This window comes from Ischnura elegans, chromosome 6, assembly GCF_921293095.1.
Source record: "Ischnura elegans chromosome 6, ioIscEleg1.1, whole genome shotgun sequence".
Classification (NCBI taxonomy): Eukaryota; Metazoa; Arthropoda; class Insecta; order Odonata; family Coenagrionidae; genus Ischnura; species Ischnura elegans.
The window spans coordinates 49,193,980-49,210,303 of NC_060251.1; the positions used below are offsets into that span (position 1 = coordinate 49,193,980).

The 16,324-nt window shown below is 36.8% G+C and overlaps 1 protein-coding gene and 1 non-coding gene across 3 annotated transcripts in view; one reads left to right on the top strand and one right to left on the bottom strand.

The window, feature by feature from the left end:
* Positions 1-16,324, bottom strand: part of LOC124160623 — a 151,322-nt gene that overhangs the window by 56,380 nt on the left and 78,618 nt on the right. The window contains exon 3 of one of the 2 annotated variants that reach the window (XM_046536519.1): positions 6,357-6,465. The exons of the other annotated variant lie outside the window; for it this stretch is intronic. Within the exon in view, the coding sequence (XP_046392475.1) occupies positions 6,357-6,425 (69 nt within the window). The 5' untranslated portion in view covers positions 6,426-6,465. The remainder of the gene's footprint in view (positions 1-6,356; positions 6,466-16,324) is intronic. 2 annotated transcript variants of the gene reach the window in all.
* Trnag-gcc lies at positions 14,285-14,355 on the top strand. The gene has a single exon. It is a non-coding gene; the product is annotated as a tRNA-Gly (tRNA).

Genomic DNA, 16,324 nt, shown 5'->3' on the forward strand with positions numbered 1-16,324 from the left:
TGTTCGTCATTATATTTAGAGATAAATACTCATTGGATATCCGAATCAAATGGCTTGAAATACGGCAACATTATTGAACTTACGCCTCACTATTGTTAATCCGCTATAATTAATCCATCATCTACTAATTAATCGATCATCTGTCGGCGTAAAGCGATGTACTTTGAAAATTTATATCTGGACTTCAGAGCACGCCATAATAATGAATAATACGTCATTTAAAAGGAAAGGAAGGAAAATCAGCTTTTGCAGAAATATGTATGGACAGATTTGGAATTAAGTGCCACAGTTATTTTTAATTACACGTTCATGGCGAAATATGAACAAAAAGATAAACTCGCAGTCCCTTAAACTCTCGAAGTTCGTTAAAATTCAAAATTGAAAGCATTTATTTTTGTCATCAATTTATTTTTTATCTTACGGAATTCTTCGCATCACTACCGCGCTTAATAGGCATGAAACGTTTCCAGGGAGGATAAAAAAATAGCGAAGCGGTTTGAATACATTTGGGGACACAGAACTCTGCACATCCTTTCATAAATAGTCACCGAGGTCCCACTCAAAACGCCCACATGGTCCTTTTTTATAGCCTCTTTTGAGGTATCAACTTTTTTATCCGTGAGAGCTGGGACCGTAGGCGATCATTGTGTCTCCAAGTTCGTAGCCGGATGAGAGGAAATAGTGACACTGCGGACAAAATAAATAAAGTAGCAAAAGGTCAAGGTGAGGCTGAGGGCAACGAAGAAGAAAAATGAAAATAGCGTTCCGGGAAAGAGGAGGGCATGACATTTTCTTTTATCAAACGAACGAAACTCCGGTTACAAGAATTTAGGAATTTCAGACAGAGCACCACACCTTCAGACACGCCCATTCTCGTGAAGATCTTTGAATTTCTTTAAGTATTGAAGTTCTTCATATCCTCTCCACGTACTTACAGTGATTTTACCCAAAATGCCTCAGGGGTTAGAGCACTGGCCTTTTACACCAAGGGTAAAGAGTTTAAATCTCTCTGGAGGCAAATTACTTGTTGCTTCCAATGGAGGCGGGGTAAAGTCCTAGACTGCTAGTCCTAAGGTTCGAAGTACACCTGGGTGGATTATTTCTCATTCAAGGTATATAAGTGCGTGTCCATCAACTTAATTGTAAGAAAAGATTTTATATTCCGAAATTCGGTTGATAAATAAACACGAAATTATTATTAATACAATTATTTTTATTTCATTAAAATCTTACTTTGCATAAGGGCTCACTTCGAAGTAAGTTACAGGAACGAGAATTTTACAAAATCAGGGTAGGGAGGCTGCACAGTGGTCCCAAATCGAAAAAAGCTGGCCAAAAGTCATTTTTTAGAATTTTTCATGGAATTTTTAAATGTTGTATTCGGATTCTACAGGATATGGTCTACAAAGCACGCCACTTATTCGAAATTTTCGTAGATCAGAGCGGCTACAGGGACCCGTCAAACGAGGAGCATTCAGCATGAAAAAGACAATTGCGTTAAATCGGACGATTTTGAATATGTTCAGCCTCGTGGAGGACAATTAAAAAAATATATATTTTACCTGAATTTTCAAATGGCCCAAACCGGCCGGTCGGTTCCCTTCCCTGAACCACCTCGCTCTTCGAGGATTTTATTTAATGGATGAGGATATCCAAAGCTTTCACCTGGGATTTGAACCTACGACTCCTCGATTCATCTAACTGCTATACGCAATAGCCTACCACACACTTTTCTCTCCCCTACAAGCAACTAAAACAGATTACAGAATGGGAGCATCATTTTACCGAGCATGGGTTAAAACAGGCAGCGGTACAAACAACTGGCTCCAAAGCCCGCAAAAATAGAGCACTTGTTAATTCGAAGCCAAAATATTACACTCAAGTTTCCCAGGCACTCAAATTTTTCTTTTGAATCCTTTTAATTTGACGACCTCGGTGGCGGCGGGGTACAGTCCTCGCCTGCCACACTGAAGGTCGCGGGTTGGAATCCCGCCCGGATGGTTAACTCCTAACCAGGGCATGGTTGTTTGATTGTCCTATGTTAATTGTTGAAAACCCTCCGATATAAAAGCCAAATAGTGCTGTTTTCGGGGTGATGGAAATAAAAAAGCTTACATCTACATAATACCCTGCGAGCCACCTTTAGGGTGTTTGGCAGGGGGTGATCAATCACCAGCATGCAGTTAGAACACGCACACCACACAGTACAAAATACGTCACGCATACTAACAAATTATACTACCATATGCTGTTAGAAATAATAAAAAATTAAGAAAGACTTAATGGAGAACTAATGGAGAAAGACTTAATGGAGACCTAATGGAGACTTAAGGGCGTGAAATACGATGCTGTATTTTTCACCCAGTATAATGTATATTCAACCTCTTAAATTCAAGAAAACGTTGATGATTGATTCGATAATATTACTGTTCTTTCACTGCACTGCTTTTTTATTGTTTCCATGACATTCGGCAATTACTTCTTCTTATTAAAAACAGGAAAAACGATGCCTGCTTTAATGAAAAAGTAAACGTTAATAAGATTTTATGTTTAACACCAACACGATAGGTAGTAAGAACTCATTATTTTACGTACGTAACCTGGCCTCTTTGATTTATAAAAACGCTTCTGAAACTTCCTGTTCAGCAAATTTTAAGAAATATATTTTACGACACATGAACAAATATTCATTATTAAATATGCAAGTCAATGCACTCCCCTGAAAAATACGATTCTTTAGTAGCTGAATTAGGTGATCAGTTCGTTTGTTCAAACGCTACAAGCTCACAGACTTGATGAATAAGGAGAACGTGTCCTGAGGCCATGTTCCCAGACATAACAGAGATGCTCGTAAATTTGTGTGGCAAGGAACTCGTTAGTACTTCACGGGCAACTAACCAACCAGCTACACACACAACTTTTCCGCACACGACGTAGGACAATTAATAGTCAAGCAATTTTCACATTCCTACATTTGATAAAGGGTATAGGCTATTATTATTGTAGAATTTCTTTTGAAAAATCCGAGCGAAATTAATTATTGCACTTTAATCTACTATCTTTAGCGTTCCGTTACAAGTTATGGGTCACGCGAGCTATATGCTTCCTGTGTATACTTTATTTACTTTCACATTTATTCCCGAATCAACAAATCTTGCATGATGACTTGACATACTTTCATATTTCTGACACAGCATAGACGAATCCGTCATCATTTATCATTTCGTCATTTGGTGACTTTTGGTGCGATATCGCGTGGAATATGTTTTGAATCATCATGAGGCTAATTCACATCTTGGTCACGCTGGTGAGCGGTTTGAAGTTATAGTTGATGGGTGCGGATTTAGATGCAAGGATTGATTATCCTAGTATTAAAAAAATTTTAACGAAGAATTTCAGACTCATTTTTATGTAGCTAATGATTTAAAATTTCATAGCATGAAAAGATAATTCTCAATGTCACGATGGATAAAAGTTACACAATCTTTGTATTTGCCATAGAAATCAATTCCGTACATACATTTTTCACAGATGTATGAAGGTAGTTCTTTCATCACGAATCTGTAAAATGCTCAGACTCCAATTTTAACGGGAAGTTAAGCCTTTACGTTAAGCCTCTTTGTGCATGTGAAGATTCACTTGTATGCACTCAGAGGTTCCAGAGGTTACTCCCCCTGTTAAGCTCAGGCTGAACTCTCGCAGTCATCCTACTTATCATCACCAGCAGTTGTCTCGCCCGGAGCGACCAGATACTCAAGGCCAAAACACCCTCCCTTCGTCATCAAAGATATGAGACTGAGAGAGGGAGTGACTCGGGGGTCCTTAATATCAGTGATATGGCGATATACAGGCAATAGGGTGGTTTCGTATTATTTTTTTATTGCCTGAATCGAAAGATTATTATTCCTGGAGTACGTATTTCACGCTTTTAGATTTTTAAATTACGATATCTATTTTTTCGCGATTAAATGAAAAGTGAAAAATTTCAAGCGCGCGAAAACGCGACGGCTAAGTATGAATGCTGGGAAAACACCGTGTGACGTCATTCTGGTTCTGGCTGCTGCCGTGTGAGGCTACCTTGTTGCGAGTCTATGAGCGCCGTTACGATGCAGGCTACTAGAAGGTAGCAGAGTACCCCGCTAGCAGGTAGCGCTTGGCTTAAATAAGGATTATTAACACCCTATCAAACGAAGGAAACTTTCCGACCTTAGGCAATTTTAATAGGTGATTATCAAGAGATGTTTCCCTGAGCTCTGTGCCTCATGCTTGCATTGGTAATCTCAGACGGTGTAAAACTCCTATCTACTCGTATAGAAACTAGGTCCCTGTGACGTCACGTGGAGTGGCATCGCATGGGCGCCAATCTAGCCTTTTTCAAATGAGGTTAAAATTGACCATTAACATTTGTCTTAACTGGGATTTCTGAAACCAGATAATTTATATATTATGAATACACTAATGGTGGGTAACGAATCGCAATCAATGCCTTTCGTTTTCTTTGATGAAGGAAACTACCCTCCCAGACATACGATCAAGATACGTTCCGAATACTTGGTCGTAAGTCGGAACGGACGTACATATATGTACAGGCATATGATCATTTACAGGCCAAAATATAGCATAAAAAGTTCCTGAACCGGCTAACGTAATTTCTCTCTGTGAAATACACGTAATCTTTAAGCTTTATCCTTTAATGTAAATATTAAAAGAACATCAATGCTAATAAAACTGTGTGCCATAAAAATTGAAAATGCGATGTAATTCCACGAAAAAACCGCTGCTGAGAATAATTGTGTGATAGGAAAACGTTGCCACAATATGCGTTCGACTGTTGTGAAAGTTCAACTAGAAATGTCGGGGTTTTTCAAAACATATTTAAAAAATAATTTTGGTCGTAACTCCGGATGGCCTTAAGTCGGGGAGTACTAGTGTAATCGGGCATAATACGTCGTAATTACTAATCCACTCCTCGAAAATGGATAATAATACCGGGAGACTGGTTTTAAGATATTATAATTTGCATACTTCAGGTTTGGCAATGGGCCCGTGACAACCTACGGCCGATTCTTTCCCTAACAGCGTGTGACCAGAGAGTTGTAACGAAGGGAAGCTGCCTCGTCAATCAGGAGCGCACCTAGGAATTAAGGCTACGGGGTTTTACGCGGAACTTACACTGGGAGGTGCTGGGGGTGTGGTACACCCGCCAGGATAAGCGGGAGGTGCGGGCCCCTCCCCCAGAAAAAAATTAAGATAAATGTGTCAAAATGGTGATTTTTACGGCCTTGTGAGGAATGTTTTATTAATCTTCACACTATTCCGTAACACCATGCGGAAAAGTCAATTGCGTGAAATGCATTTGAAACGTGGTGTAATCAAAGACAGATGAGAATCAAATGGATCGAACGAGCAATAAGGTCGTCCGAAGATGATTCAGAGAAAAGACGAGGCAATCTAATCGGTATCATCATGCGACAAGATGGTCTGATGAAGACAATTGTCAATGGGCAAGAGGACAGGAGCAACGACAAAAAAACCTAAGTATGATTTACATAATAGTATATTAAGTGATTAAGGCTGTAAAAGAGAATAAATTTCACATGTTTTTTGTACAGTGAAAAAATTTCGTTAAACATTCAATTCATCCACATCACATTTAAACACACAATAGAAATACAATTTAGGAGACCTTGGTGTTAAAACGAGTCAAAATTTGAAATACATGCAAAAATATAAATTAATTTATTTACATCTCCCATACTATCTAGATGACATTCCACGAATTATAAAATATACGAATATGTTAAATACGTTCCACGAATGTGTTAAAATTGTATTATTACGGTATTAAAAAAGAACGTGTGAAAATAAATACAATTTTCAGCTGAATTATTATGATAAAAACACATAAGTGCAAGGTTTTGATCTTATACCATGGAAACTTCAAATCAAGGAAATAAAAATTGACAGTATTATAATTTTGGTTATTTCGTGTTTCCTCAAAATCCTTGGAAGGCTTCTTTCATTCCCAATTCCTCTAAGAAGTGGTGGACTCGAGAATCGTAATCGAACGTTTCCTTTTTTATAATTATTCTTATCATTTAATAATTTAGTAACAAGGGCTTAATTAGAATAGATTTGAAATTTTTTTAGACCTCCACACGCTATAGAGCACCAGAACGCTATGATGACTACCCCACGCAAATTCTCTAATCAAATCTGTTAATATTTAAAAGACCATCACCAAATGTATTCATCTCCTATACAGAAGAACACAGGGGACATAGGAGAGAAGTAGGATTTTTTTAGTCAAAAGCAAGGATAGCATGCAAGGAGTGCATTGTAGGACATTCCCGAACCTGAGCGGATGACGATATTCTTCCCGTAGAAGGCGTAACGATTTTGATAGCATTCACCGGAGGCTTCATTTCTCCTCAAGCCTTCTCACGATGCTATGTCCAAGGAAACCTATGCAAAAGAAGAACGGTGCTAATGAGCATATTCGGGGAAAACCATTAATTAAAACAAAGTTAAATATGATGCATGCATTCAAAAGTCTGAGAAACAGGGCAGTCTTGCAAATTTCTCAAACGAGGGCATAATTTTGTAGAACTGCTCAGATATTCTCCACCTTATAGAGGAAAAATAGTAATAATAAATACACCTTCAAATTAAAGATGTAGCCACACGACTTTGCACGTAACTTGCAAATTATTCAATGAAATTTAAAACTCTTCTTTATACAAGCTGCACAAGTACATTTGTACATGAGACTTTCCATTCACCGAAGATAATAAAAAAAGGAATGCAAAAAAAAAGGAAAAAATGCAGGCAGAAATAAGGTAAGCAATGAATACCATAAAAAATAACTGTATGTAATTGTAAAATACACGATTTTCAAATAAAATTTAAAAATAATTTTGAAACTTTTTATAAAAAACAACGAAATAGAGAGCAAAGTGTTCACATACGTTTTCAGAAGACAAAAAAGTACACTAATGCAAGTAAAATATCGCAATAAATTAAAGAATTAATTTGAAAACTCAATTTTTTATTCAAGATGAAAATAAGGAATAATGATGATATATAATATCTCTTGTCAGAAAAATTTAACGTGAGACCTTGGGGCAAGGAAAGGTGGTATATGTTCTTATTTTTATTTTAAATTTAAAACGTAACTTTTTAGATTAATTTTTCAATCCATTGCAGTAATTTTTTCTCATTTTTATTTCGTGAAAGTGAGGTGTCCGAGGCTACCAAAAACATAAAAAGAGTTCAAAACGTCAAAGCCGAAAACTATGGAAGACAAAAAATCCAACTTGTAAAAAAGCTAAAAATTAAAAAAAAAGCTAAAAAAAGCTAGAAATCCAACTTCTAAAAAAGCTAAAAAATATAAGGAAAACATAATAAATCAACCGGAATGTTACACTGAACTCTTTATATCAGTAGTCGGACGCGTTAACCGTTGCGCTAAAAGATCCCTAATATAGCACAAAAATTCTTGTAATTAAATTAAAATAAACTCTCAAAATTTCTCCGGCAGCTATGAGATTAATACCAATGTTAATCGTCAAAAATGACGGCTCATTCGGCCTCTGAAGAAGTAAAAATTGTGTAAAAATTCAATGCCATTATGTAGCTCTTATTTGTCCTGAAAATTGTAGCTCAATATCTAATCGGAAATTGGGTTAAGTCTGAGTGACAAAATTTTACAAGATAGGGCAAACATACAGACAAAACAGTGAAGTTAGAAAAACGTATTCAAATAATTTCAAGACAAAAATTTACCACGGCCAAATCTTCAGAAGACCAAAACATAGAGCCGAAAGTAGGTAGGTTTAATGACTTCTGACATTCGAAATTTAACTCGATATTTTAACGCAATTAAGTTTAATGAACTTTAGTAGCCATACTCAAAATGAAAATTTATAAAAACACTTAACGATTCACAAGGTAAATAATGATTTTTTGGATCAAAATCCCAAAACAAGCAATTTCCCTAAGAAATATGAAAATTTACAATCAAAATTCTACTATACAAATTGTGGTAAATCAAAAGAATGTGTAAAGAAATAAATGATCAACTGTGGCGTGAAACTAAGAGGGCATGGAAGGCCTGTCGGAAAAGACTGCGAGAAAATGGAAAAATTTTAGAAGGTAAGCGCATAACATATTTTCTCTATGACCTTTGACCCCCATTGTGACCCTCGGAGGTCAAAAAACCAACACTACGGACCTATGAACTGCCTAACCGACTTTGGCACCCTTCAAAACCTATGGTTTGACACGTTGGTTGTCAAGATCGCCCGACATTTAACTCTATGACCTTTGACCCCCATTGTGACCCTCGGAGGTCAAAAAACCAATAATACGGACCTATGAACTGCCTAACCGACTTTGGCACCCTTCAAAACCTATGGTTTGACATGTTGGTTGTCATGATGGCCCGACGTTTAACTCTATGACCTTTGACCCCCATTGTGACCCTAGGAGGTCAATTAGTGAATAATACGGGTATTTGGACAATACCAATGACTTGGGCACCCTATGAAACCCATGGATCGACACCTTTGTTGGTATGCCATTCTTTTTGCCACCCTTATGACCTTGACGGTGACCTTACTGGGTCAACGGTTGAATTTTCGTCAATAAAAGTGTTATTTTCGGGTTTCTCGGGTCCGAAACCCTAAGAATTGACATATTGGTCAATGAAATTCAAACATTTTTCTATCTCGATTTTTTTAACATTGAAATCCCATAAGGCAAATTCAAAATTTTGGTTTGGACCCAAATTGTGAGGTCAAAAGGTCAAAATTGTAAAATTTTGCTTACATTCAACAAAAATTAGGACCTTTCCCCATAAGTGTGCCAATTTTCATGAACATTGCTCCATGGAAAGTTACTAAAATTACAGGTCAAAAATGACACACGAACCTTGGGACAGTCTGTACGTGAGCGCTGTTACAGACCGAATTACCGCTGAAAACAGAATTATTCCCGTTACATATGCTAGCTATGTTAGCTAAAATAATCCAAAAAATACAGAACCATACGTTATATGCATCATCTCCAGCATATTTCTAGAAAAACCTATGGCGAGGATTATGTCGAAGTATCTCTTCCTCCAGTGCATCATAATTAATGCTGTATGTAATGAATAACACCTCAAAAGAGTTAACTTTCAGTAAAATAACTGGCCTTGCTTTTGTGCCTTTAGGGAGACCCCAAATTGGCATATTCTTTAAAACAATGGTTTACGCTTGGTTAAAGGTCATTTCCAAAGTTAGTCTCTCATGGCATTAACCTTCAGCCCTTACTTGAGAAGACAAATATTGAATACAAGGTGAATGCCATTAAGATACAGTTGAAATTCAAAATCAGAATGGAGTCTAATTAAAATTATAATTATAATTTACTGTATGATAAAAAACCGTAAAAAAATTTTAATCAATTTCACAAAATCTATTAAATTCCATGGAGCATAGAAAAAACCTTTTATCATGCCAAAAATTAATTACTTACTACTATTTCCAAAATTTCATCATTACTATCACTATTTCCTCAGCAACTATCTTCATGAAAACTATTTGTGCATTATTCTCCAGTAATTAGGCTATTTTATCCGTAGCTATGTAAAGTGCATGAAGGGTTATTTGGTATAATATTGCATCAATGATACATGTAAAATATAAATAAATATTCCGCGATATCCACTCACATCTACCTAAATACTATTTCAGTCCAAAATGCTGTATTTTTTAAAGGCATAAGCTATGTTTGTAACACTGTAAGTTAGGCTCTCAGACAAAAGTTACTATATTCTGCAAGCAATTCAAAATAATTATTTTGTCTTGCATAGCTATATGTAACTTGCTGAAGTGTGGGAAACTCGAAGAATTATACAGCCCTCACCAAGTAATGTAATTAGAATGGCTAATTATTAGCGATTATTGTGATATTTTAGGACAATATGTAATTAAATAACTCGGAAAATAATTAAAAAAATTAAATGCCGCATTAAATAAAACTATATTTATATAACTTTCCCTACCTCTATTCTGGGTAGATTTGAGCATGAAAACGGTAGGGCCCTGGAAGGAATACAATTTGTGCCGTGGTACACATAATGCTGCTTTTAGAAGACGATAATCTACCGTGAACTATGACCTATCCATCGACAACTGAAAGCTCGCGAGGACAAGACTTTTGGATTGACAGTTCGAGTCAGATCTATACGAATTAAACCGTTCACAGGCCTACATAGGCTCTTTGGATTGAGACAGAAAAAAAGGCGAACAAGAAAACACGCACAGAAACTTAAAAGATTGAAGGCGATACTAATTATTTCGGATGGAGTGAGTTACGTATTTTCCTCGACGTTTACTATGTCCGAGTCCTGTCCATTGTTCAGCACCGAAAGAAGAAGCGGACACAACTTGAGAATTCGGGCCAGGGTCGACCTCGGTGGAACATCCTTGGAAAACAAAGGACCCAGCAACAGATTAACGGAGCGGACTTCGCGAATTTCCGGCGATTTTCGTCTTCCGACTCTACTCCTGTATTGTAATTACCTCAAGTGTCGATTATAATCACAGAATGCGGAGAAAGGAAAGGATACCCCGTTGCGGGAATGTTTTCAATGGGAATTTGAAATATAATTTTGGAGGGCTAGGCGGGTGAATCTTACGATTATTGAAACGTCTGAAACTATTAATCTTTGAGTTTAATTAAATGAGAAATTTGAGTAAATATCAACAATACGATTGCGCAATCTCACCCATTTTGAGATTAATTGCTAAAAACAATTATAATCGCACATATTTGTCCAACCTTCAGTATTTAATGTCCTTAAAAATCAAGAATATTAATAAAATTTCGAAAAGGCTAGATACCCAAGAATAACCGTAATTGCATCCAAAAACATTTTTGCGTTACCATAGCTCAGGAACTAATGAATTGCGGCCCCATGTTTATGGACAAACAATGTTTAAAATTGGCTCCCCTACCACCTACTAAAATATTGCAGATTCATCCTCAAACACCCTGTATGTGTCATTTATATTGATTGCATATTCTCTTTTTCTATTTTCATTATAATAACATTTTCCATTTATTGATTTCGCAGTCAGCACCAGTTTCTCTTGTGGCTCGGCCAGTGCTAATAATGCTGAGTGGCTGCGTGTCGGCACACTTAAAAAAAATGAAAATATAAAATACTATCTATGCTTGCAAAAGAGTCAGTGACCTCAACATGGAGTTCCTCCATAGGGGTAACAATATTCCGCAATACATGTTAAACTGAAATTATTTTTACATAGCTCTAATCGTGTTGTGATCGGAATAATAAATTTATTATTTTAATTGTATACAATGCAACTCATCAATATTAACAGTTGACTGACCTACCCACAAATAAATATAGCTCGTAGATCAAGATCACCCAGATAGCCGCTTCCGATTTCAAAAGCCAAGAAGTGGGTATTAGCCACGAGAAAGGAAAAGAAGATAAGTAAAATGATCTACGTGAGTTGTTGAATAATGTGTAGCATCCAACTGATTAACAGCTTTGCCGCAAATTTTTCTTATTTTAACTCCTCTTTGAGTTACAGAGAGGAATTATGTGTTAAAAAGATTTCCCCCAAGTCACACTGAAGCTCATATGGAATGGAAAATAATGGAGTAGTAGGAGATGATCAAGTGAAAAAACTTCAATGGAAGGAGTGAGAGGAGAAGAATTGATGAAAGCGTATTCGGGCAAAAAACGGCAGGGAGAAATAAATTTGGAATAGAAACATGCGGTATCACCAAAAAGTTAGTAAATTTCGGAAATATGATAGCGTATTACGCCGATATGAAAATGTCGTCGACTTAAAAAGAGAGCTGGTAATAATGGTATGGCACATCAACCTAATTGAGAATCCGAACCCAAGGATAACCTGCCTTACCCCGAAAAAGACCCAAAATTTGATTGATTATGAAGATGAATTTACACGATTTTGGCTGTTAACTTGAAGACTAAATGTTCACCGATCAATAAGGCAGCCCCAATGTATACGGAAAGAATTTAAACAAAGTTATAATAAGCAATGATATTCTGCCCTCGTGTCCTGGCTTCGACGGGATGTATTAACGGGATGTTTAAGAATATTGTTTCTTGGTTTTACTCCACGTGCATCTACTGATGTGAGTCCTCCATGACATTGTCCGAGGTAGTGAATACATGGATGTATGCAGATTAAAAACAGGAAAAAATATTATTACATTATGCCCCTTGTTTAGCAGAACGCGCCCGTGGAACTGAAAAAAAATGCTAATTGGTAAGCAAACGATTCCCAGTGTCGCGACTTCCTGAAAACCAAATACGTCAACAAAAGTTTCCATAAGGAAGTATGATGTTATCACATAAATAAGAAAGAAATAATCATAAAACATCCGCAATTTTCATTTTTCCGTGCAGGCGTAGAAACTGGGACAGGCCTTTTCTGAGAAAATCAATTTCTTCCCAACACATTGTATGAGTACTCGTTCGAATGACAATTCGAATTCTGTAAGTAAGCGATGTTTTCTGATCGTATTTTTTTAATTCGTTAGAGAAAATAAATACGCCATCTCTACCGCTTAGCTAAAGTGGGTAGCCTTATTTTACATTGAAATACCTCGTACAGTATGGTGGAGTTTCATGCATCAGATTTCGGCTACCTATTTGACCTTTTTTAATTAGGCATTGATACATGTTGAATGACCAATATTTTCTATCACATACCTCTACCCCATATCCTTAATTTCTCCCATTGATAGCAGCAGAAATAATACTTAAAAGTTAAAAATTACAATTAAAAATTTAGCGTCTCTGTGTTAATTTTATAACTTTGCCGTGATAATTTCATTTAAGTAAGGGATTTGAGTCTAAACATTCAATTCCACGGTAATGGGTGAAAAATAATATTTCTATTCCGTCCAAACTTATCATTCCTTTTCACCAACCCAAAGGTTTTAATTGATCGCTACTTCTGGTCATAGGGATTGACACCAATTACGCTGATGGGTGAATGGCAGGAGGTTAATAAATAGAAGGCAGAACAAACTTCACCTGCAATGGAAAAGAAATGTTTATTACATAATAAAATAAAATAACTTTGTTTTATTCCACACTTTATTTTAAATAGCACGACCCGGGTTTCAGCATCTAGTGTTATCATCAGGATGATAACACTAGAAGTTGATACCTGATGATAACACTAGATGATCTCTGCATTTCTTCAGGGTTTTCTTCCGCGTCAGCTTGTTTGTGGACAACAGTTTCGCTGGCTATCCTGCCAGCGTCTTCAGGTCAAAGGTGAAGGATAGCCAGCGAAACTGTTGTCCACAAACACGCTGACGCGGAAGAAAACCCTGAAGAAATGCAGAGATCAAACCATCGCCGCGGATACCTACGTTCTAAGATAACACTAGATGTTGAAACCCGGGCCGTGCTATTTAAAATAAAGTGTGGAATAAAACAAAGTTATTTTATTTTATTCTATAATGAAGAAATTCCACAAAATAACACCTTCGACCGTGTCTTATATTAGAAATGTTTATCGCGAAAGATTCATTTTATGGAAATAACTTAATTTATGGTGAACTTAGAAAAGAAAAAACAGGAGGTAGCAGAACGTGAACAATATTTGCTATATTTGTGATGAGACTGATCCGAAAACATCTACTCAAGAGCCACAGGTTGTAAACAGTCTAATTATAGTGTTTAGATTGCCAAAATGACCACGCCACTACAAATAATATTGTAAAAAATGTTTAAGCGAGTTATTGCACGCATTGCACTCATAGGTCACCAGTATTCGATCCTGAACAGATGTCCATTTTAAATGACCGAATCGCATAAAATTACTTACCAGTTCAAGATACGGCTCATTGAATTGAAATAAATAAAATCCATTCTTCAATCGGAGGTGACTTGGGGAAGGAGATGAGTAGTGAGTACGGCACGCCTCATTATAGGTTTTGTCGGGAACATTATTGTCTTGTTACTAGTCTGTTATTTAATTTCTTTCGATTAGATAAGAGTTGCCTTCAGAAATGATCAAAAACCGCATACCTGCTCTGCGGAAACTTCTTTAAGATACAAGAGAATTTTTGATATGGAAGGGCGGGTCATCTTAATAACAGTTTTTTTTTCAGCTGCGATTGGAAGAGAGTGATTCATCGACTTATCTTTCTTAACTAGGTCTCAAAATTCCCCAAAAATGTCAATGAAGATTTCTCAAGAACATTCACCCTAGAAACATAAGCATCGGTGGTTCAGTGGTAGAATGCTCGCCTGCCACGCGGGCGGCCCGGGTTCGATTCCCGGCCGATGCAGCTTTTGTTGTTTTTTTCCCGAAGCGTTTGAGGAACTGAGAACATATGCTCGTCCTATATATATATAGTCCTAATGAAAATTATATCCCATGCATTTCAGAGAATGGAACTCGAGTTCAAAACAGCAAAATCTGTAAATGAGCAAACACATTTTACGCGTTATAAAAAGTTTTACTTTAAATACTTAAATTTTTTTCTTAACTTAAAATTTACTCTTACTTTACTTTAAAGCTGTTTATAGAACGTGAATTGTATTTGATCACTTTCAGTTATAGCTATTTAGAACTCGAGAACCATTTTCTAGAATGTGTGAGATATAATTTTCATATGGATTCAGAGCGTACCTTATCAATCCTTCAAACGTGCCGAAGAATAATGAGAATCAGCAAAAGCTGCACCAGCCATCAGTTTTACTATTTATAATTCTTGCCAAGGCGTCAATTTTAACCAAGATTTCAAAGACTACTCCGTTGATCCGCTCTTAGAAGCGCACCTTACGCTCTCAGGGTAATCTCCGTTTCCACTCCCTGAAAGCTCAAGTCCGACTCAAGAACGGGTCAGGCGTTTGGAAGAAGAGACAAATTCTTCTAAATTATCGCTTTTATAGAATGTACTAAATACAGTAGAAGAAAAACCATTGCCTCAGGAGTGATAAATATGTATATGATATTCATTATGAAAGTTAAATTTACTCAAAATATTTTTACAAACATTTTTACACGGGATAAAATACGGAGTCGATAAATCGACACCTGCAGGGTTTTAAGGCACAAACCGAAAGCTGATATATCGGCATCTCGAGCATTTAAGGGTTAAATTAAAGCTCCTATATTTCAAAGGAAAATGGTTTAGTAAATATCCTCATTGTTATTAGTATTATTTCATTTTCTTAGAGCAGCAACTTTGCCGCTGTGGAAATGCGCGTTCCAATTACTCCCAAAGTTGCTCTTACGGAAGTAATTCTCAGGCACTCCCGGTTTTTTACTATTTACAACTGGTAATTTAAAATGCCCGATTCAAAATTGAATTTCGTATTTTTTTTAGATTACCTTACGTATGAATTACATTTTAGGCTATTTTCAGCTTTAAATGGTAGCACGATGCTTCTTGTAATTACACTCTTTTTTTCAGCTATACACGGAAGCTTAGGAGTTTTTAAGGGAGAATCACATGCCTCCCCCCCCCAGACGCTCAAAAATAGACAAGATTTAATTTTAAATTCATATCGTTCATATTAAAAAAAGAGAATATTTCGTACAGTAATTGTCGTAAGCAGTTTTTAATCTCAAATATGAGAAGACCGTTTGCCTGTCAAATATGATTTCTCTATATGAAATATCGCTTGTGTCCCTCTACCCAGAAAAACATCCTGGATCCGGCCTTGGATGCAAGTGCAAGAGTTCCGGGTACCTGACCCAAAATGTCGCTGTTCCGATCGTCTCCTAGCTCTCGACTTCATCATTATGAGTCCACAAATGATATCTTTATAGAAATTATAAGTTAGCCCGGTACGGAATTGGCGTGGAGCAGTGGCGTAGCCAGGAATTTTGTTCGGGGGGGTCCAAAACCAGGGGGAAATTTTTTGAAAAACGGGGTACTAAAGTAGATGGTTTTAAACTAATTTCAACACTTTTCATAATCGAAAAAACTTCATTTGTCAAAGAAATCTTTTGTAAATTCATGATTTTTTCAATATTTGCTTTTGTTTTGTGATGCAAAGTAAGAGTGCTTTTATATTTCTAGGGGAGGGGATTCCGGACCCCCCGGCTGCTACGCCACTGGCGAGGTGGCTACAATGATGGCTTCCCACCTTCTCGGGTTCAAATCGCGGTGGCGGAGGTTTCTTTTAGAGACTACCCGATCCCTATCGTTAAGGGCGGGCTTATTCCGACGCCGGGTTTTCTTCCATCCATCCCTGCGGTGAAAATGACATCAGGTGCCATTATACCTATTTATTGGTCGATATCGC